This window comes from Scatophagus argus, chromosome 5 (assembly GCF_020382885.2).
Source record: "Scatophagus argus isolate fScaArg1 chromosome 5, fScaArg1.pri, whole genome shotgun sequence".
Lineage (NCBI taxonomy): Eukaryota > Metazoa > Chordata > Actinopteri > Scatophagidae > Scatophagus > Scatophagus argus.
Genome location: NC_058497.1, coordinates 16356721 through 16379409, shown reverse-complemented (window position 1 = coordinate 16379409; position 22689 = coordinate 16356721). Strand labels below are relative to the sequence as shown.

The following is a 22689-nucleotide window of genomic DNA, read 5'->3' as shown; positions in this document are numbered from 1 at the left end:
CACACATGTACACATGCTTCCGGATGGTTGGTTAGAATTCAGCTCATGTTTGGAGGTCACTGCTCCTCTATGCAAATCAACTCCCTGCTCCTCCAAGAGCCCTCTGTTCTGCTCCGGGGTCACTGGCGAGCGCCAGGCCGCGGAAACGCCAGCGGTTGTCACGGAAGCCCGTGATAGACCTTAACAGAGGGGAGGAGGAGCAGGAGGGAGGCAGAATCTCATTACATCTGCTCCTCTATGAAGAAGGTACATTGTGTGGAGGTCTTGGATCCAACGAGACGAGCACTGGAGGTCACATGTGGAAAATATGCCATGTGACCGGTGCCAATATTCAAAACGACGTCTATACCCTACAATTGTCTTTTATATTAATGCGCTCACCCGGTTAGTATTTGCAGCCGACGGCATCATTTAGCAGCTGCATGTGGGTGCAGTATACAAGCCAGTGGCTGTCGGAACAAGCTTAATCACAACGTGATCACGGTTCACAAAAAATCAGTCTGCAGGTAGGGGCCTTTAGACACCTGCGCCATGTGTGCCATGATCACAGTCGTTGCTTTTCTTTTTGTCACTTGCAGTTGTGTATTGCGTGATTTAATTATGTGGCGCTGCAGCCTCACGCGCCTATAGAAACTTTCCCATTCAGAGGCAACCCCAGGAAGAATACAAGAACAACAACAAAAAAAACCCAAACAAAAAACAGTTAATTAGAACCACGGAGCTTTGAAGCGAGCCGGGGTCTGAAACTGGAGGAGAGGAACCAGTTCGGAGCCACAAAAGGTAGAAAGGAAACGAAAAACCTGAGCGGAGAACTGAAAGGCATTTAGAATAATCCCACGTGTAAATTGTGACATGCTTAGAGAGAGGGGGAAAAAAAGAAAGTTTTGGGTTGGTCAAAGTGTGCAGAGAGGGAGGGAGAGAAAGGGATGAGAAATCTGGTGCGCGCTGGGAACCATCCGGACAAGAGCTGAAAGACGGATATTCCCTGCCTCAGGACACACCCTCCACGCTCTCTTTCTCTCTCTCTCATTGTTTCCCACACTGTCTCTGTCGCCGCTGGGCTTCGTATCGGGTTCACAAATGACCAACCAGCCGCTTGGATGAGAAGAGCGCAAAGTGAAATCATTCCCTTTGAGAAACGCAACTTCGGCAGTTGCTTCGCCAACACACGCATCACGGATTAGAATGATTATAGATGTCTCCGGGGGTTTTCTCTAGTTATTTCTTGCGTGGATCAGGCTTGAAGAAGGACAGAAGAAGAGAAAGAAGAAGAAGAAGAAGAGAGAGTGTCATCTAATTGGGATGAGAGTTCAAGTCAAATGAGCCGGCAGATTGAACCTTTAAAGCCTCTTAACGCAGGTGGTGGGAGGAATACAGCGCAAGGGGAGTGTGTTTATGTGCCGCGCGCGTGTATGTGTGCCCGTGTGTTTGTGTTCATGTGTGATTCCCAGAGGAAATCCACCCTGGACACAGCGGCAAGGGGGTGATCAGGTGCGTGTGGGTGGGGGATAAATCCAAGCGGAGACAGAGGTAGTTATGGTTTCTCTGACTTGGACGCCATGAAGTGGGTCTACGGGAGTTTCAGGGTTTAAGACCGGAGAGGAGGAGAGCTGGGCGGTCGGACGGACGCAGGGAGGGGGGGAGGAGGAGGGGGACACCACCACCGCCTAAGCGCACAACACGGTCCCCGATCCCCTGACGCAGGGATGGAGAGCATGAGAGCGCACAGGGTAACTCGGCTCGATGCCACAGACGGGAGCGGAAAGATCACCAGGAGGCCAGACATGAGGTGGGACCGGCACCGGGGACACCTCCACCTGCACCGGACTGTGATCTTTCTCGTCGCGCTCACGATACAACCTCAGGTAAGCCACCGATTAAGTGCTATTTTGGGCGGCATGCCCTTAAACCCACGAGGTTGACTTTTAGCTGTGGTGTAGCCTATATTTCTTATCATGGCTGCGTGGAAACTGTCAATAATGGAGTCCTGACGCACTGACCCTTCCCTCTTTGTGCTGCCCTCATTCTGCTCCTACGTGGCGCTGTGCCCACCTGTTGTTTCAGCCCGCTGGTGCCTGTTATCACACGCAGCACATCTACTGTAATCCTGTTTTAGACGCATGGGTTGCAAATGTTACTGTAATGGTGCGCGCTGGCATGAGAATATTACGACAAAATCACATTTTAAAGCATTATAGAGAACTCATTGTTTATTATAGCAAACAAAGAGTAGACTATAATGAGACGGACAACACACAAATCAAGCATAATAATGGCTTACAGCTGCTGCATATGATTTATCTGGGGATGGGGGGCTTCAGCGGTAAATAAAACCCCAAATTGTTTTTGAGGGGCTGTGATGGATAACTAACACCTTCATTACCCACCACACACCTCCTGCTCAGTCCTTTCCTTTTTCACTGGTTAATAAAGCAGTAATGCATCTCCACTTTTGCCTCCTGGTGCATTTTTGTAGTTTGTCTTCATGCCTTATGGTTGCATGCATGCAGACTTTTTTTGTGTGTGTTTTAGTTGGTTTATAAATGACAGAAGAGTTCAATAGTGAGTGTATTAACTGTAATTGATTCTGGCAAGACGTTTACAGAATTATGGGCATTATTTTTGACAGCATGGAAAGCTTTGGATTTTATGCCAACAAAAGCTGAGCATGACTGTACAAAACGCCAAATATTTTCCCCCGTTTTGCCGTGCGAGCTGTCAAGCAGCTGCCGGCCTGATCAGGATGCCTATGATGTGAGACAGGGCCCAGCAGTAGCAAGAACAGAGCTACTCCGGAGTGTTTGTGTGTGTGTGTGTGTATGTGCACATTTTTCTATATACCAAGCTCACATCCAGCATCTGTGTCTTGGGTGTGTGTGGAGCCCGGGGCCACAGCCGAATAAACTCTGGGGCGTGTGAATGTTGAACGTTCAGGCGGCTCTGCGTGTCTCTCTCTGCACCTCTGCAACCCCTTCACAGCTTAGGAACAACACTCTCCACTCCCTCCATTCTCCATGACTGCACTGCAGTGTGAAGCACACACACTCCACTGCTGTGGCTGGTGCCTATTACTAATGCACAAGACAGGAGACCATGTCCATGAGGACACACTCAGACTATTCATAAAGTGAAGCTTATCGACTCCCCAGAGGTCACTACGTGTTGTCAGTTGTCCAGTTTTATCGTTCCCAAGGCTCACACTGCAGTGGAGTCGGAGCCTTGGGAATACTGTTATAGTGTGATTTTCGGCTTTACAAAATCATTTTCTAGTGTGCCAGACTCAAATTGAAGCTGGATTTTAAAATGTGATTAGTTTACTTTATAATCACAAGCATAGACGGTTTCACATAAAACCGCTGAAGTATCTGTCAGAACAAGCAAATGGATTCCAGTTACAGATTACTGATGAAAATCCATTTGGAAGTCAGTTTTATTTTTAAAGTTGCAACATGTCACAGAATTGATTGGTGACTCTCATTCCTATGTTGTCAGACTCTGTTTTGGGTTGCTGGATTGGGCAGATCATCAACCCAAAGCATCGGTTTTGGATTACCTGAGAATAAGATTCAGCAGTCAGCCACTTTACATGAATAACATACTTCAGGGCCGCCACTAACAGACACGTTCAAAGTTCAGTGCTTTATTATGTGAACTGTAAGACATCAGAAGAGGTGACTCTTATAAAATGCGCGTTTTGTCTGAACAATGATTCTAAAGCGAAAGAAACTCCATTTGTTATCATGGAAAAACAAAAAGGAAAAACAAGAAGTCTTCCCGTTTGAGAGCTATGAACTTGAAAATGTTTTTCACATTAAAAATTAATAAAATTAATAAAGTTTCTATTGATAAAACAATTTATTATCTAAATAATTGTTTCAGGCCTAAAATGGCATTCAAAGTGCCACACATTTGAATGTAATAGTTTAGAAGTTTAGGTTCAAAGAAACTCTTAAACAAAGTGTTCACAGCAAGATCTGGATCTTATGAGTAACCCTGTCATTTTTGAATATTCAATATATTATGATAGGACAATGTATATGTAATGTATATCAAACATATGTCACATCAAATGAACTCATTTGAATTTGTTTTCTTTGAGCCATCTGACCACGTTGTACTGATGTGAACTGCAGCTGAGCAGCACTTTGTTACAGAGGAAACACTGTGCTTTATTATGGTGTTTCAATGGGTTTGAACTTTTTCTTTAACCCTGTACTCTTACAGACAGTTGAACTACCTTTCTAACAGTCTCATCTGCCCTGCCCAGTAAAAATAGAGTTCAGGCACTGACCCACGAATGTCTCGAAGTCTTTAGATGGAGAGGGTTTGTTGTGACTGAGTTTTGGGTGTAGTGATCCTTTAACTGCCAAAGCTCTCCTGCAGAGACAGTCTGAGCTTCAGCTTGGATCTCTCTCTCTCTCTCTCTCTCTCTCTCTGTCTGTCTGTCTTCCTGTCTGTATCTCTCTGTCTGTGTGTCTGTCTCTCTGGTCAAACTGAGCGCTGAAATGCTGGTATGCAGGGAATGGCTTGGCCAGCATGAGGAGGAGAGGAAGAAAGGAGGATGTAGATTGATGAGCGCCACTGTATCTTCACAAGCTGTTTGATGTAGACGAGTCCCCCCCCCCCCCCCGCCTTCATCCCCTTGACCCCTCCCACCTCACCCTCTCACCCCCCTCTCAGCTCAGGGACAGGGGCAGGAGAGGGACACACAGCCAAACACAATGGGGCGACTGAGAACCCGGCTCAGTGTAGGGGGGCGGGGGGGACTCGTCTCACACAGCGAGCACATGAGAGCTTGTTGGTTGTGGTGATTTCTGTCCATGATCAAATGTACAACACCACGGGGGGGATACATGACTCTGATTTTTTTTTAACTTAATGAGCCATCATTAAGTTCAGGGTTTGCGAGGAAGAAATTCAAAAAGGGCTGAATTATTCAGATTTATTCATTTGTGGAGGTTTCATGCCAAACTGCGAAAACTGTGACTTTATTTCTTCGCGTTTGCAGTTGTTGGGAGATGTCAAAGCCGTTGTTTCACTCTGCCACAGTGTCATGCAGACACACATGTGTGTATGCACGCACATACCTGACCCCGGTGCTCCGAGACTCTCAGGGGGTCTTGTTAACTCTGGAGTGTGTGTGTGTGTGTGTGTGAGTGTTTGCATGGGTCCTCCGCCCATCTTTAAACAGGGAGGGAACACAGAGGACAGAAAGCACGGCACATGAAAAGGAGAATGACAACAATGCGGAGATGAAATGATGGCCACAGAAAGAGAAATGACAGGATGAAAGGAGTGTTACAGCTTGTTCCCGAATAGAGAAAAGAAGAGAGGAGGAGGAGGAAGAGTGTGAACAGGTTCTCAGTGTCATCATCCCCTGGGAAGAGAGAGAGTGAGAAAGAAAGAAAGAAAGAAAGAAAGGAAGACAAGGAAGTTGAAGGATAAACAGGATTATATGGCAGGAGTGATGGGCTGTATGTCCGTGATTTGGTTGGAAATGTTTTTCCCCTGCTTGAGGTCAACGAGAGCTGTGGGAATCAAAGTTATGTCCTCCTTTCTTTTTTCTCTCAGTCTCACTTGCTGTCTGATGACTGATAAACAGATGACACAGAGGAGACACGCAGGCCGCTGCAGATTCCCAGATGTAGTGAGAAAATACATTGCAGGAAACCTGATAGTTCACTCTCAAACTTACTTCAGTCTTTTCAATAAAAACTTCATAAATACAAACCAATTTTGAAATTTATTAGGTAAAAATCCACTTGTTATCTGACTTACTTATTTAGGGTTTGTAAGTTTGTAATTGTCATTGTCAATGTCATTCCTCATGCATGTCACTTCTCTCCTTCCCACCTTCTCCACTCTCCTCTCTGGACTCAGGCTGTGTGTGCTGTAGGGATGTTCGAGCTCCAGATCCATCACTTCCAGAACCCACATGGACTTCTGCAGACAGGAGACTGCTGCGACCTCCAGGCCAGCGGAGGGCAGCGCTGCTCAGCCAGGGACCAGTGTGACACTTTCTTCCAAGCCTGCCTCAAGGAGTACCAGGCCCGGGTCGCCTCAACTGGAACTTGCACCTTCGGGTCGGGCAGCACTGGGATCCTGGGTGGAAACTCCCAGTTGTTCCACCACCGAGGACACGATGGAGGAGGAAGGGGAGGAGGAGGAGGAGGAGAGGATGGAACTAATGGACACATTGTCATTCCCTACGAATACGCTTGGCCAGTAAGTACAGGGGCGGTACTGGTTATCAGTATGGTTACCAAGGGAACAGGCTAAGCTTCAAGTACAACAATACACTCAAACTGAGGCAAGAGTGGAATAACAATGATAGTCAGAGTTCAGATTCACATGCTTTTACACCTTTTCTGTCCTTCTCTGTGTGGGGTTGACAGTGCTGCAGGGCTGACCAGCACCTATAACACCTATAATACCTCTATATACTGTGGTGCTTCACAGTATCTGTTTGGATATGGGAAATTCCCCTGTTAAATGGATTTGTTATTGTCCAACACAGTGGTAAAAAAGAAAAAAAAATCAGAAATCGTTCTTAGAGAAATTTTATTTTCTAGCAACTGTTTTGATTCATAGTGTTAATTTAGCATCAGTATGTCTGCATTGATTGTGGGCGTGTTAGCCTGCGAGCAGTTTTGGGATTTATTTCATTTGTTTGACGGCTTTAGTTACGAGTTACTTTAAATATTATTTTTTTTTAATGTACAAAACATAAAGATATGAAACTTTGTCTGAAGTTGACTGTACCTAACAATATGTAGAAGGAGAGTAGAAATGATTAGTTGGTTAATTGATTAGTCTATTTGAGTGGCAACTTGATTTTAAGTGATTTTTTAAGAAAAAAAATTCCAACGGTTTTCGATTGGTTTTATTCTTTTCCCTTCTGATTATGTTGTTTTTGTTTTTTTTTTAAAAATGATTTTCAGATTTGATCATTGATTCGATTGATCAAACTGATTGCTTGAGAAAATAATCAGGAGATTAATTTATAAGAAAAGCAGTTAGTTGCAGTCCTTTGTCTTCTTCTTTCACTGCACATTTCTGTCCTCTTCCTCCCTTTTTTCTTCCATCCATCCTGAGTTCTGCCTGTAAGTTAAAAACTTTGGGTCTATTGGTTGCTTTTTTTTTTATCGAACAGCCTGCATCTCGATAAAACATCACACTGCTGGCTGCTCCATCTCGTGTCCCCATTAAAGAGCAGAGCAATTAATCTGCCATTAGCAGAACAGTAGGCAAGTGTGGCCAAGAAGAGATATTGATCATTCAGTTCACCTTTCTTTTTTCCTTCTCCAGTCTTCTGTCTCTTTTTTTCTTCAGTTTTTTTTTTCTAATTCTGCAGGAAGAACCTAGAAAAACGTGAAGATTAATAAGTAGGGATGAAGGAGTTTATCACCTGGAGAGGTTTGCACTGATTATTATGCATTAGAACTGGAACCACGAGGCAATTAATTAATTCGTCTGTCAACTGAAAATAAATGGCAATTATTGTGATAATTGCTTAATTGTCAATTTTTGGTGAAAATGCAAAATAAATCACTCTTCGTATCTTTCAAACATGAATATTTGGTGTAGAGAAGGCCTAGTTTGTAGGATTTAGTGGCATCTAGTGGTGTGGTTGCAGATCGCAACCAACTGAACATCCCTCCTGTCACCCTCCCTGTGGTGGCTGCAAAATCCACAAAATACTAATACATAATTATAAATATTCCATTTCCTCCAATATTATATTCCATTTCTTGCTCTAACCCCCTCTAAATCACACTCTAGACCTTAAATCTTTGTTTATCCATGAAACTAGAGCTCCAGAGAATCCTTTTCAAGCTTTTCAGCAAGGACAAGAAGAACTGAGCCTCAATTTTTCTAGGGATTGTGGAGGTTTTGTCTATTTCTTTTTTTTGGGTCTTTTGTAGTGAAAGAAATCCTCCTGCAGTCTTTCATTTATTTATTTATTTTTTGAGTTTGATCGCTCCCAGCATGGTTGACTTCCTTCTCATACTGAAAGTACGACAGAAATGGCTACAAAAGGCCTTATAGCTCTAATTCTGTTCATATTGTGTTGAAAAATGTTTCTAATATCAGACAAAACCCAAGTGAAGCTTCAGCTACACACAGACACACACACAGGAATGTAACACACAGTTGGTTTAGGTTTCTTCCTCTTGATTAGCATCAGCCCATTTACCTGTGAGACTCTTCGTCCCAGAGCCAATTATCTTCCCTTATCTGTGTACAGTTTGCTTTTGTGTGCGTTTCTGTGCATGTGTTACATGCGCACCGCAAGTGTGTGTCACACTTTCCTTGTGTTTTTTTCCCCTCCTTCTGTGCATTTGGGAGGTGCGTGACTGGCAGGCACAAGTGTGAGAAAGTTTTCTGTCAGAAAAGCTACCTGGATCAGTTTCAGGGCCGGGCTGCAGGGCTGGCTGCACTGCAGGGGGAAGGAGAGAGAGAGAGAGAGAGAGAGAGAGTGCTTGGACACAGTGACAGTGTCAATGTATTTTAACCTCACTTTATGAGGACTCCAACACCCACCCTCCACCTCTCAGCAGGGAGGGAGAGGGAGTGATTCTCCTGCCCCAGGTGAGGGGATGAACAGGTGAACGTAGTCATTATGAGGAAAGGTGAGCTCTCTCTGCCCCCTGTCCTCCCTCACTTGTTCAGCCTTCCTTTCTCCCATTCTCTCACTGATCTCTTCAGGGAACTGCATGCAGTCATATGTGTGCGTCTGTATTTGCTTATGAGTGTGAGCATAGCTGTAATTTATTGTGTTGTATTTGTTTTGTATATTCATCATGATTGGCTGGAATGTTTTCATCCCTGTCAGGCTGCTGGAGGTCTGTGCTGTGATCGCTGAGGTTAAAACTGTGTGCTGATTTTGTTCAACCGCCCGGTTATTGTAAACTACAAACTCTGTCTTAGTTTCTGTAACCTCTTAGTCTCATGCAAAGGGCAAAGGATGGCTTTTTGGGATTGTCAGTGACCACACTGTACACATAATGCGACTAATACGTGTATGAAAGAGTGCAATGCTGTATGCTAAATCCATTATATGCATGAGCTGATGACTGACATCAGAATCTCTCAGCCTCAACAAGTAAAATAAAAAAGGTCTGCAATCTGAACTGATGGCTCTCAAGGAATTAAATTGAGCAACATTTCAACCTTGACAGGTCTTTGTAAAGGCTGGCCTAGCAAATGCCTCAGAGTAGGGCAGCACAGTCAGTATTTACCCAACACACTCATCACACTGGTGGAAATCTGTCTGTTTTTCAGTCACATTTTGAACCTTTGTTTCTGTAAATGTGTGGCTTGACTGTTCCTGAACAAGTCCAAATATCACATCACCCTCGGTATCATTTTAAAGGCTATATTAAAAGGCTTGTTTGATATTTTGGATAATGTTTGATAACTGCTTGTTTTCTTGCTAAAAGTTAAATGAGATTACCATGCTCGCCTGTGTTCTTAGTATGAAGATAGAGCTCCAGCAGTCAGTTAGCCGGTTAGCTTAGCACAGGGGGCAACAGCTAACCTAGGTTCCTCCAAAGTTCAAAAATACACCAGACAGCACCAAGCTCATGAATTAACATGTTGGATCTTGTCTGCCTAAGCTGTAAAAACATGGAGAACAATCTGTGGTTGTAGGAAGAGTGAAGAAGTGCTGGGCAGATGGATAAACTTGTGTGTGAAGATACTGGGGAGTTTATCTGAACCATAAACTGTTATTGTTTTTTTGTTTGTGGGTGAATTAAACAAACAAGAAATGTTGTGTTAGTTAAACGTTAGAGATGTTTGTTGGAGGGTTTTTGAACTTTTGACAGAGAACTTTGTCAAGCCTCTCACCTCCCAGCTCTGTGTTATTATGGATCTCGCTGGTTTACTTGAAAAGACCCGCCCTGCACATCACCCTTCTCTGATTGGCTTCCCCTGATATTCTTATGCTCACCTGGTGTAGATGAAACCACAATGAAATTAATGTCATTCTTTATCAGAGTGTTGAATATGGAACGGACTGAGAGTTAACAGTTTGAGTCAAGTGTGATTGGTGCAGTCTCGGGTTGTATCTGTTGTTTTCTCGCAGTTGGTTTGTAAAACAAACAGCCAGCGGTGGTGCTGATATGGTGGATTGTGAGCTGTAGTTTCCCCAACCACTTGGCAGCTGTGTTTTGTCTGTGTATAGCAGGCATGCAATGTGTCCAAGCTTGGGAAAATGATAGACACATCTGGGACTAATGTTACTTGTTTCGGCAAGGTGGCTTCCGCCCTGCAGACATGTGGCTTGTCCACTCTGCCTAAACCAGAGACACTCTGGCATCCAAGAGCATCTCCAGAGGAGGAGTGATCCCGAGGGGAGGAGCAGCAGGCCAGACTAGAGGGACCGCTGAAGAAGTCGGTGTGTTTACCAGGGAAAACCAAAGCTCACAATCTGCTGTATCAGCACAGCCACTGGCTGTTTGTGATACAAACCAACCACAAGAAAAACATGGCAGCAACGGGATATAATACAATGTCTAAGTTTGACTCAGATTGTTAACTCTTAGTGGCTAAAACTAACTAACCAACAAAGGCAATGTAAAATGTGCTAAATGTGGTCTAGTTTTGGAAAACAGGCAGGTAAACAATACTGTGTGAAAATTCATATGAAAACTAGAATGTCAGAGGATATGATACCATGTGCGCCGTTTCCCTCGTCTGGTTTCAGATGTGAGATCCAGATAGGCTTGGCCTCCTGGACGTTGGTAATTTTACAGATAGTCTGAGGGATGTGGCTTCATTTTGACCCCAGTGTTAGAATCACAGACACTCAGTGGTCTGGGATGTTTTCGCTGCGGCGCCTCCGCAGAGACAGGAAAAGTTCAAAGACTTCATAACGGAGATGTCATTTCTTCAAGCTGTCTCTCTGTTGGTGGTTTGACTGTAGAATCTGTTTGGATGGTGAAAGGAAACAAAGCCATCTGCCAAGAGAGAGTCTGTTCCCTGATGAATCTGTTTATGCGACTGGAGTGCATACAAGTCAGTGACTGAAGCAGGAGTGAAAGCTAAAGCGAAGGCAGGTACTCAGTGCTGATGACCATGTAGTACAGACAGCTTCACTGTTCTGCAGGAGGTTCAGCACAAGACCACTGCTTAGCAGACGTTTTGGGAACCGAATCTGCTGTTTCCTGATCTTTTGTCAGTCAGAACTAGTCAATCAAGTCAGTCCGTTTTGTTGAAACAACCTGTGACAAATGACACTGCGATAGGTGCTACAGAAGTACTGAACATGGAGTGAAGTCCCCGTCGTTTATAATCCTCATGTCAAGTATTAAAACTCACTCACGGTCAGGTTAACTGCCTGAGGCCATAGCTGACTGTTGCTGGGAAAGACTCACAAGTGTGGGTTGAGTTGAGTTTTTTGGCACACGCAAACTTTGTTCCTCCCGTGCTGTCACTCCTGCTAAGTGTGTGTTTGCATAGATAGGAGGTTTTTGCGTTTCTATTATTACAAACTGAGCTAGATACTAAGTCGTGCAGCACGTTCAGTGCACAAAGAAGAGAATTACAGGCAAGAATAACCTGTCTCAGAATTACATGTCTCATTTTGTTCTGATGTTTGGTATCCATGAGTGAAAAGAGTGTGAGCCAAAACACTCTGCAGGTTTCCTGGTAATCTAATGTTTAATGCACATACCATATATGGTAACCACAGTTTCTGCATGTCTTCAGTGTACTCAGAACCTTTGCTTAGGTTAAAGTACTAATACAACAATTATAAAATGCTCTAAAAAAAACTTTTTATTTTTATCTATATGTTGTAAAGAAGCACTTTGTGATGTGAGTTGAAGTGCTATACAAATAAACTTTAATTATTACTATTATCATCATTACTGTGAAATATGCTACCCACCTTACTGCAGTTCTGCCTCACTTTAGAGGATTTTAGCATATTTCAGTCTTACTGGTAAATGAAGGTGAATGAAAAAGCTCTAAAAACCCATTTGATACTACGTCCTCAGCTCCAAACAGAAGGACAGACAGACACGGTTAGAGACTGAACACAGTGGAGCTAAAAGAATTATTGGACTTGACATTGTCAACTCAACACAGTGAATGCTGATGTTGCTCCTGTTGTTGCTGATCAAGTTGGAGCTAATTTTATCTATTTTATATACTGCTGGACAATTTAATTCGTAATTTTTGATAAGATGATTTGTTTTGTATGCAAAATTAGAATCTGCAAAGTAGCAAAGTCAAATAACCATAAACAGTAAAATATTTCCCGTTGGAATGTTATGTGGATATAAAATAGTTTAAAATAGAAGTACTTAAAAGTGTAGGGACTGCAAAATTGTACTTAAGTTGAGTAAATGTACTTTTTTCCTTTCTCTGTCTAGGTTGTCAACTATTCAATAAAAACTCATTCCATAAAATTGAACTCAGATAGCGGATTCATGTCAGCTTTTCTAAATAATAGTGACGGTTTCATGGTGTGACCAAAGAAATAGAATAGACACAAACCTCATAATAATAATTGTTCACGACAAGAGTAATCATGTCATTGTTTCTGAATAGAAACATTCTTTGAGTTTCTCCCGTGTAATCTTTTCATGCTTTGAGCACCACAAATGCCACTCCTTTCACTTATATTGTGTTGGGGTGGTGGCAGACAGTGTTAGAGACAGACAACTGAAAACATCGGGACATAAAATCTAAACCAGAGTGCATGGCTCAACACCAGTAGGAGTAAATGAAAAAAATGTGTTTTCTGTAATATGGTTGAAGCTAACAACATTATGGTGAACAAAGCATTTCCCCCTCAGTGAAATGCTTTTGAGGCAGCTCCTTGTCCCAGAATCCAACATGCAAAGTGCGGCTATCATGCAAATATGTTCTTGTGTAGCTACTGTGGGCTGATCAGTGTCTGCCTGCCCTGCCGATATAAACTGTCTTAATACTGAAGCCTCTGTATTTTACTGCTGTAGGAGGTGGAGATATTTTAATTACTTTACATGGTTCAGTAATTTAGTCCAGTACTTTCCAAACGAGGGGTCAGGCCTCTTCCAGTGGGTACAGAATAAATCTGAGGGTTCGTGAGATGATTAATGCAGCAGAAAAGAAGCAAAAAAAATTTTAATTTCTGTGACACACATACATATTCATTTTTTGGACTTTTCTCGTTTTAATTAAATATTGAATAATTTAATTTCATTGGGTCTAAACCAATTTTTAAAATAAAGTCATTTGTTGTCTGTGCATAGCCAAGTGCAACACCCCTCACCCACTCACCCATGGAAAAAGATCATTTTAATGATTTATTTTTTGCGATGTAACATGTTAATCTGTGAGGGTTAGACGTGTTGGTGGATTTTCTTCATTTGAACAGAGCCAGGCTGTCTGTTTCCCACTGTTTCCACTCTTCACGCCATGCAGAGATAATCTTAATCTAAATTTAAGCCTAACTATAGCTGTCCGATAAATGTAGTGCAGTCGAAAAAAACACCATATTTTCCTCTTAAATGAAGTAATGTACTACCACAAAATAGAAACACTCAAGTAAAGTCCCTCAGAATTGCAGTTGAATAGATTACTTGAGTGAATGTATTTTCCACCACTGAAACTGATCAGAATAGGCCCTCTATACCATCATGTGTGCCGCACGCACGCACGCACGCACGCACGCACACACACACACACACACACACACACACACACACACACACACACACACACACATCGGTGTAACCTGCGCATTCCTGCTGTGTGGGAGCCGAAACAGGGGGAAGTCAGTGATGGGAATCGAAAGGAGAGGAGCATAGTTGGAGCTTTCTTTCTCTCCCATGTCTGTCTTTCGCTCTTTCTCCTCCCTTCTTTTGTGCTCTGCTCTCTTTTGTCCCCTAATTGACTCAACTACGCTGACTTGCATACCTGCATGTACACTGATACTGTTGTGCACTTGGTCTGCGCATGTAAACCTGCAGGCTTGTACAAACACACTCACACTTTTCTCCTTATATCCTTTTTCTCTCCATAGACCCAGCCCACAAATACATCCGAAACACAAAGAAGGTTAATTCCAGCAGGATCTGGCGCTTGTGTTTTTTAGAGATAAGTTAATAACTCGAGGGTAAATGTCTCAAGGGAAGCCTGTTTTAATGATTTCATTTGTGTGCAAATTGGATTGAGAGTGGGAGTCTCTTTATTATAAGAGAAAAGAGGCACCTACGTGATTGTTGTGAAATTACAGTCTGTGGGTGTCATTGTTTGTCACTGAATGGCGATGGGCAACGTTGTTTAAATGGATACACAGGTATAGTCGCCGCAAGTAGGTGACTTTCTTTGCAGATCGATCTCTCTTTCCCTCCCTCCTTGGTATGTCTTACCCGTCATCTCCCTCTCCCACACACACCCTCTTAATGCTTTCTCTCTCGTTAAAATCGTCCACTGTAAACCTCTTGTTCTCCGTGCTGCTGCCCTTCAGTGATGTTCAGTCACATCACACCCCTGTGGATTACACCGAGCAGGAAGAGTTACAGTATAGCTGTCAGAAATCCTCCTCTTCTCTCTGCGGTTTCTTGTGCTGCCGGAGCTTCGCAGGAGCAACCACAAGCATTCTGAGCCGTCACATTGTGAAACATATTCTGACCAGAGTGTGATTTACAGTCCGGTCCCATGCTGCCTCTCCTGCTCCACTCTGTCATTCCCATCCACTGAGATATGTGTTGTTGTAAGCAGCAGTGCTCATATCTGACATCAGTGAGTCTTATTATCACACTGTAATCCTGTGCCCTCATTCTTGTCTGTCTGACGGGTTTAATGGTTAAGATTCCGACTTTACTCCACCTGTCATATCAGGTCGCTGAAGAGCCCTTTAATCCTCTTTATGGTGATTTATTGTATTTTAATTAAAGTCTGCAAATATTTTTTTGATTTTAGAGTGGGACAGTCTTAAACATTTGCACATCAAAGTCTGAGGGCGGACATTAAGAACAATTGCCACTTCTTTTGGAGAATGAGGGAGGTATGTCATAGCAGAAAACAAATGTGGCTTTTAAAGGCCCAGCACACCTACACAGATGGTTTTATTACTGTCAGATTTGACTTTTGCTCAGGTTACAGATGGGTGGAGCTAAGCAGGAAATTAAATGATGTCACAAAACCTAATTTACTAATAACCCTAAGTTGACAAAAAAATAAATGCTAAAGCCACACACTCATAACCTTCTTCTGACTACTCATTTATTTCAACTTATAAAGACCTTATGAGTCCGTTTATGACTGTATGGCTTTTCTATTCTTTGTTTTTTTTTCATATCTGCCTGCAAGCCACCACCTCTTTAGTACAGGTGTGCGTTCTGCCTCAGTTCTTCAGAGGTGTTTTGGTTGATGAAGGTGAGTGAAACAAACTTGAAAAATGTGAACACACTGAAAGCCCCAAAAGGAGAGTTTTAAAGCCAGATATCTGAGTGCCCAGTCATATAATCAGTGGCTCTCGTAGACTATTCACAGAAGTATCATGTTTATTGTGTCTCTATTCTCTACTCCCCTTCATTCTTTACTTTATTGTCTTTTATTTATGAATAATCCTAATTGTAGCACCAAACCACAGAGAAAACAGTCCGTAGCCTACTGTCCCAAAGCAGCTCTTAAGGAAGTCCAATAAAAAAACCAAACTTCGCACCACAACCTTTCACAACAGAAATATAAAAGTTTCTCAGAACATTTTAACTTAACATTCAACCAACCCCCGTATTTCCATGTATAAAAAATAACACAACAGTAATAATAAAGTACAACTAGACTGCCAGCATTCAATCGAACATAAATACACAGCAAGATTTTAAAAATGAAAATAAATACATAAATGAAAAATTGACCAAAAAGTAGAAAAATTCTCCACATCAACAGTGGGCTTCATCAGACAGGTACGATAAGTGTCTTCAATGGGTGTGATACAAGTAGAAGAGCGTCCCGAGTCTGCAGTCAGCACCCCAGTTTACTGAAACTGTTTTAGCCAGAGAGACGTTTAAAATTCATTTATGAAAAATCTATTTTTAAATCTAAATCTGTCTGGGGTTTTTTTTCACGTTCATATAGCATGTGTACCACTGTTCCAGCCCTCTTTGTACGTACAGCCAAGTCTGATTGGAGGTCCAGTAGCATCAAGTGGTTTTCTCTTTGTTGATGAGCGGAGGAAGGTTAACCTGACACACAACCTGATCCTTTTTATATTGTGAGAAAACTCTCTCTCTCTCTCTCTCTCTCTCTCTCTCTCTCTCACACACACACACACACACACACACACACACACACTATTCTGTACAGACACACACACACACACACACACACACACACACACACACACACACACACACACACACACACACACACTATTCTGTACAGACACACACCACTCCCAGTCTTATTCTCTTTTCTCACTCGTTAGGTCTCTATTTGAAACTGTAGCCGTGGGTGCGAAGTGCCCAGTGGCTAGACAAGGTAATTTCCTGTGGAAGTCAGAGAGGATGGGGCTGTGGGTTTGGGTGGGGGTGTGGAAGGTGGGCAAAAGAGTTGAGATTAATGAGCAAAAGGTTAAAGCTGATGTACGCACTGCAGAGGGGAGACTGCTTAACGAAGAAGGAAGTGAGAGTTGGGAGGGGAGGGAAGGTTTTGGCAGTTAGTGGATGATCTCAGTGTGGAGCACAGGTGTTTTGGGTGGGGGCTGTGGAGCTCTGTGTGTGTGTGTGAGTGTGTGTGTGTGTGTGTCATAACGGCTTACTCACTCTGTTGAGAGAATCATAAGCAGCAGGAGGCAAAGAAGGGGAGGGATGACAGGATGTAGATGGGGCAGGGCGACATGGAGGATGAGGGCACATTATGTCAAGAGGCCTCTGTTGTTCCACAGCGTTTGAAGTCGCCGCTAAGTTTGGTTTAAGTCAATTAACTCTGCAGGAATGTGCCTGTCCGACGGACAGAGAGGGGGCGAGGATGCAGAGAGCGACAGACAGTGGTGCTCGAAAAATATATGATATTCTTAATAATAATAAATAATTAATAATAATAACAATTTTGGCTTGAGACCTCAAAAAAAGAAAACACAGTTGTGTCTTGATGCAGCCCCATGTCACATGGGGACTTGTTAACAATTTATCAGAAGAATGATTTTCTTTTCTAAACTTGTTTTAAAACAAGTCCATTTGTCCATCTGATCCATAAAAGTGTGGTCTGATCTGATGCCCTAACAGCAGGGCAACATAATTTCTCTGTTTTTCCTTCATTCCTTTCATTCCTAAATTGTTCCAAAAAACTCTTGACAAATAAATCAGTTTTATGACATGACAACATTATAGCTAAGGCTTTGTCACAGGAACAAATGGGTTCAGTTTTTATACCTGTTCTGTAGAACGATGCTGAAATAACAACCCGTCAAATTTATCTTGTGACCCTTTGGAAGGACCCGATCTCTAGGTTGGGAATCACTGGTCTAAAGAGTCGTCTGCTTTGTTTTAGACTGCAGATAGCAAAACCCTCATTGCCAGGTACCATTCACAGCATCAGCCAATGAATAAGCAAGAAAAGAACAGTTCCATGCTGTGCAGAGGAAATGAGGCATAAACAACCTGAGTGTATGTAAAATAGTCAGAGTAAAATGATGCTAACAGATTGAAGCAGTGTTGAAAAAATCGAATGGTGTCAATGCACAATAATATACCAGCCACAGGAAGATTTCAAGTAAAGAATCTGACTGCCTTTTCCACCACTGGGGAGAGGGAGTTTGAAGCGATGACAAGGCGGTGGCTGCGGTGGTGGTGGGTCAGCGGTGTGTGAGGTGAGGGCAGAGAGGGAAAGATAAAGTCTGATGCTAATTATGTCCAGAATGAAAGAAAAACAAAGGAGATGGCAAGAATGCGAGAACAGAGACATTTAATTATAGAGACGGGGTCATGGGAGCAGGGTGGGGTGGACGGCTGCACACCGGGGGTCTAATTCCACATCTTGTGCTTGTGTGTGTGTGTGTGTGTGTGTTTTCCACCTGAGGGCAAAGAGATGACCGGCATTGGATCATACCCACAGAGACTTTAGAAATTCACAAATTAGCCACACTCATGTCATGTCTCCTGCTCTCCCGTGCACTTGCAACTCCTCGATCCAAAGGGATTGATTTTTGTCTTTGTTATTGTCTGCCAAGAATCAATCAATAACACAATAATCACGTCTGACACACTGATGTTTAAACTGTGAGTCTGTGGGGAGCCCCAGTGGCCAGATAACAGTTTGTTTTACTCTTCAGCAGAGTGAAAATCAATTTGAAATCTTATATTTTAAGGTATTTGGGCCTTTTGCAGTATTCTTGGTACAGCTGACCAGCATCAACATACTTTCCTGTTTACTGTATGTGCTTAAAGCTTTGCCACTGGAATAGTAATGGCATTGTTACTGTGGTTACCTCCACTACTAATTTGCAGTGCAGGTGAGGTGTCGACCATCCAATCCGGCTCCAGTTCATCTTGCTGTCATGACAACCGTTTGCATGTTTGTGCAAGTTGTCTTTTGTGTTTGTGCATGTGTTGAGTCTGTAATTACCTGAGCTTTCTGATGTTAAAGGTGAGGGTCGGCAAGTGTATGAGAACAACGAATGTTCAGCTGCAGATTATGAAAATGAAAAGTCGCGTGAAAAATTTACTTTCGATTAAATTTCCTCCATCATCCACAAGGCGAATGTTTAATTGTCAATTAGTCTCCTGCCTGTAAGTGTGTGTGCATGTAAGATTTTTATTGTGCTGTCTGAGCTCGCTGGTGTTTTATATGTGCATAAAGGCTTAAGTGCATTTGTTTTATTACTGTGTGCAGGCTTTACTCAAGGTTTACGAGTTCAGGAGTTGAACAGTGTGGTGCATTTGATTTGATGTATCTTAGGATTTCTACTGTTTGATCATTTAGGAAACCGCAAAGGCAAAAGACAGTAAAAGATTATCAGAGGAGCCAAAAATATTGACTGTACTGTTCATTGATAGTAGTTAAAATAGCTTTTTTTCTATTTTCTTTGACCTAAATAGTTTAGAGGTTTTTTTTCTTCTCTATCATTGATCATATAATAAATAAATGAAAACTTTTAATTTCTCCCACCCTTAACTGATCCTTGTTCACATAGATAGACACACTCATCTCTTCATCGTAAAGGCAAAACTGGAAAACTGGAACATGGGTAGGAAAGTAATGGGACTGTTGCAGGTGAAAATATGGACTAAATGTATGATTGAATGTATGCTGAGACAAAGAAAAGAGAGGTCTTTTAAAATAAAATGGGTTAAAGTAGATAAGTCGGAGGGCACCACCTATCAGTTCCTAAACTCAGTAAAATCAGATTAAATAAATCAGAATTTATTTTATAAACTGATTGAAATAAATCATGTACATCTTTTTAGTCTTGATTATATAACTGCCAGTATTATATTTCGATGCATTCATTTGTATTTTTAACTTTATTGTTTATTTTGTGGGAACACCTCTTTTTAAAGGTCTGTAATTTTCTTCATAATTGCCTAATCATTTCCAAACAAGTTAAAGAAAAAAATGATGTAATTGGTAGCAATTATATGGAAAGTGGAGACTGTTTAATTGGCATGTCTCAGTTAATGAATTCCAGTTAATCACATGCACCGCAGGAAAGCAGAACAAGCAAACTGAAATTAAACTGAAGGCAAGCTTTCAGTTCAATCCAACAATAAAGTTTCCCAACATAAATGAAGGATGGATTAATGTTTAAAATTTATTGTTTAACGCTGTAGTGATAAACCCAATGAGCTTAAAAGCTGTTTTCACCTCATTGTTTAGCTGTGTTCACCCTTGTTTTCAGCAGGCACCTTTTTTTCGGGAAAAATTTTCAAAAACCCCACCTGCTCAGCACCAAACAGCAGGTAGACTTGCTGGTCAACGCATTTAACAAATAAAGCGCTGTGAATCTGATTTGCCATGAACTGGTTGTAATTGAATATATAAAATTGCTTTTTAAAAACTTTTATGAAAACTTCTGAGCGATGAGACAATAAGTAGAGCCAGAAGACGCCTAAATGACTCACATTCTCCCAGTGGTCAGACACAACGACTCCAAATCAATGACAATATTGATCTGTAACTGCGGGAAGTGAAAATAAACTGCAACTGTTTGTTAACAAGCTCAAAGTATCAACTTCTTTCTGCTGCCCATGAGTTAAATAGATTTTATCAGTCTTCAAAACTCTTGGAGTCATAAACTACAAACTAAAGAGTCATAAAGTTAAGTGTTTTTGTCTGTTTTTAGGGACACATACATGGTAACTATTGTTAAATGATTAAAGCACCAAATCCTGGTGTCTGAGATGATAAACGACACATTATGTCTCCTACACTCTCCATTGTAGTACGTAGACCAATATTTTCAGGGCTGACTGAAAGTATTGTATATGGAAAAAAATGAGAATAGCGATGCCTGGGTGTGTGTGTGTGTGTGTGTACACCACCATGTCTGGTTATGTGTGTGTAAGCATGTATGCATTAGTGTGTGAGTTCTGAGGGGAAATTCCTCTCTCAGGGCTGGGAGTTCTTCCTGTCGTAGAGCTGTGTTTGTACAGCCTGGCTTTGTCGGGATATCCTACCCTGCCCATGTCTGAGAGAGAGACGGAGGGAGAGATGGACGGAGGGAGGGATGGCAGGGGGGACAGAGAGAGAGGGGGGCACTGATATGTGTTGGGGGGGGGTGAGAGTGAAACAGGAGGGATGCAATGTGGAGCAGTAGAGGAGGCCGTGGCAGGAGGATGGAAAACAATGTGAAATTTTTTTTAAAAACTTTCACTTAATAGAATTTAACATGCCATCACAAATGTCTGCGCAGTGGTTTAAATTAGCATAGTTCGCTCTAATCCTGAGCTTTACTGCTGTTAGACTGGTGTGAGACCGGAGGCAAAGGAACAGGGCCAGACGACCAGACAGCCTACAGCCGGAGGGAAGGGACGATTTATCATCAGGACTAATTCTCTTGTTTTGATGTTGTCTTGTGGGGTTTTTCTGGGTGGTGGGAGTCCAGTCCTCTCCAGCCATGCAGGGTCAAGCCATGTGCACACAGCTTGACTGGCTGCAGCTCCTGCACAGAAGCAACTGACATGAATATGAAGATCAAATGTTGAGGGGGAAAATCGATGCAAGTGGAAGTGATTTAAATGGAGAGATAAGAGAATAAGATGCGATTCTGGGCATTCCTTGGATGTAAAGAAAGTCAAATATCTTCACTCACGCTTGCTGAGACTCCTGTTCTTCTCAGCACAAAGCTAACACATGTTTCTGATCACAAATATCTGATATTTTGTGCACAAGCTGAAACCGTGGTGTGTCTGACACACTTTTACATATAATGTAAACAGCACACAAAACCATAAGGGAAGATCTTTATCAAAGCAGACATTTTGATTTGTCAGACACAGGTGTGACTAATTAACTAATTAACTTTGCTGCAACAAAGATATCAGTGATGTTATTGGTTACATCTGTGCTTTCCTTGACGAGTCTTCTGTGAAAAATAGTCAATCAGTCCTATTTATGTCAGAGGTTAATTTGTGTTTTTCATTTTAATGACAGAAATACATCAAAATAAACAATTAATCCTCTTGGTAATAAAATTCAGCTTGTATTGTTAGTATTGTTACATGCTGATAGAAATGCAGTCGATTTACCCATCAAAGGTTGACACATTGTCAGCTTAGCATTGGGAACCACTTCTAGAGGGTGATGTTGCTTGACAGTCTGACTGTTGCTGACCCATATCATATCCGCTTGCCTTCATTTTAAAGGATTATTTTTGTCAGTCAAAAGTGAGCATGTAAAATTCAGCAGAGAGTTTCTGGCCTGTCTCAACCACACGGGAACACTCAGTCGTCAGTCAGTAGCCAAATATCCACTGTCCACATTGCAGTGTTTTACCCTCTATCAAGTGTTTGAGCAACCAAGTGAGATTCATCCCTAGACCCACCCCGAGCTTGGCTGTAATAAGGTTTCTCCTTTTAAGTTAATGGAGGTAAAATGGTGAATTTAACCCTTTTTTTAAACTGTGAGATTCAAATCTTCCTTTTTTCAGGAGGAAGAAAAACAAGCAGACAGAATAATACTTGTTATTTTTTCCTTTCTTCTGTTCATTGTTTTGAGAGCAACTACTATCCTAGACTGGGTTAACACACACACACACACACACACACATTGATACACCTTTCCCATTATGTCATTTCCCTGTTGTCATCACATCAGCCATTATCTCCACAAATGCTGCAAGGAACACTGAGATGTTGTTTGTGTCAGTATGGGGTAAAAATATCACTTCATCATCAGCTGTGATCCTATCAGCTTCTCCTTCTAATGTTTACTATTTCATTTTCCCTTAAGTGCATGTTGTTTGAGGTCACTTTTCCTTCACGTGGCCTCTGATGTCTGCAGGCCTCCCTGACGTCACAGCCTTTGGTGATTGCAAAACAAATTGCGGTGGTGTCCATGAGAGTGAGTTTGTGTGTGTGTGTTTTGGAAAGGTTGTCAGGAAGGATTCGTTGTAGTTGATTTTCTTAATCTTTTTACACACATGTTCCAAGTCTTATCTGCTATTGTTGTTGTGATTTTAACTTGGTAACCAAGGTTAGTTTGACCCCCTCTGCCCTCCATACAGGCTTACCACAGATACACCCT

The 22689-nt window shown here is 42.2% G+C and overlaps 1 protein-coding gene across 1 annotated transcript in view; it reads left to right on the top strand.

The window, feature by feature from the left end:
• Positions 1-214: 214 nt before the first annotated feature.
• The window catches only part of LOC124059322 (protein jagged-1b), a 43266-nt gene continuing 20791 nt past the window's right edge, over positions 215-22689 (top strand). The window contains exons 1-2 of the mRNA XM_046389212.1: positions 215-1865; positions 5881-6225. Of these exons, the coding sequence (XP_046245168.1) occupies positions 1707-1865; positions 5881-6225 (504 nt within the window). The 5' untranslated portion in view covers positions 215-1706. The remainder of the gene's footprint in view (positions 1866-5880; positions 6226-22689) is intronic.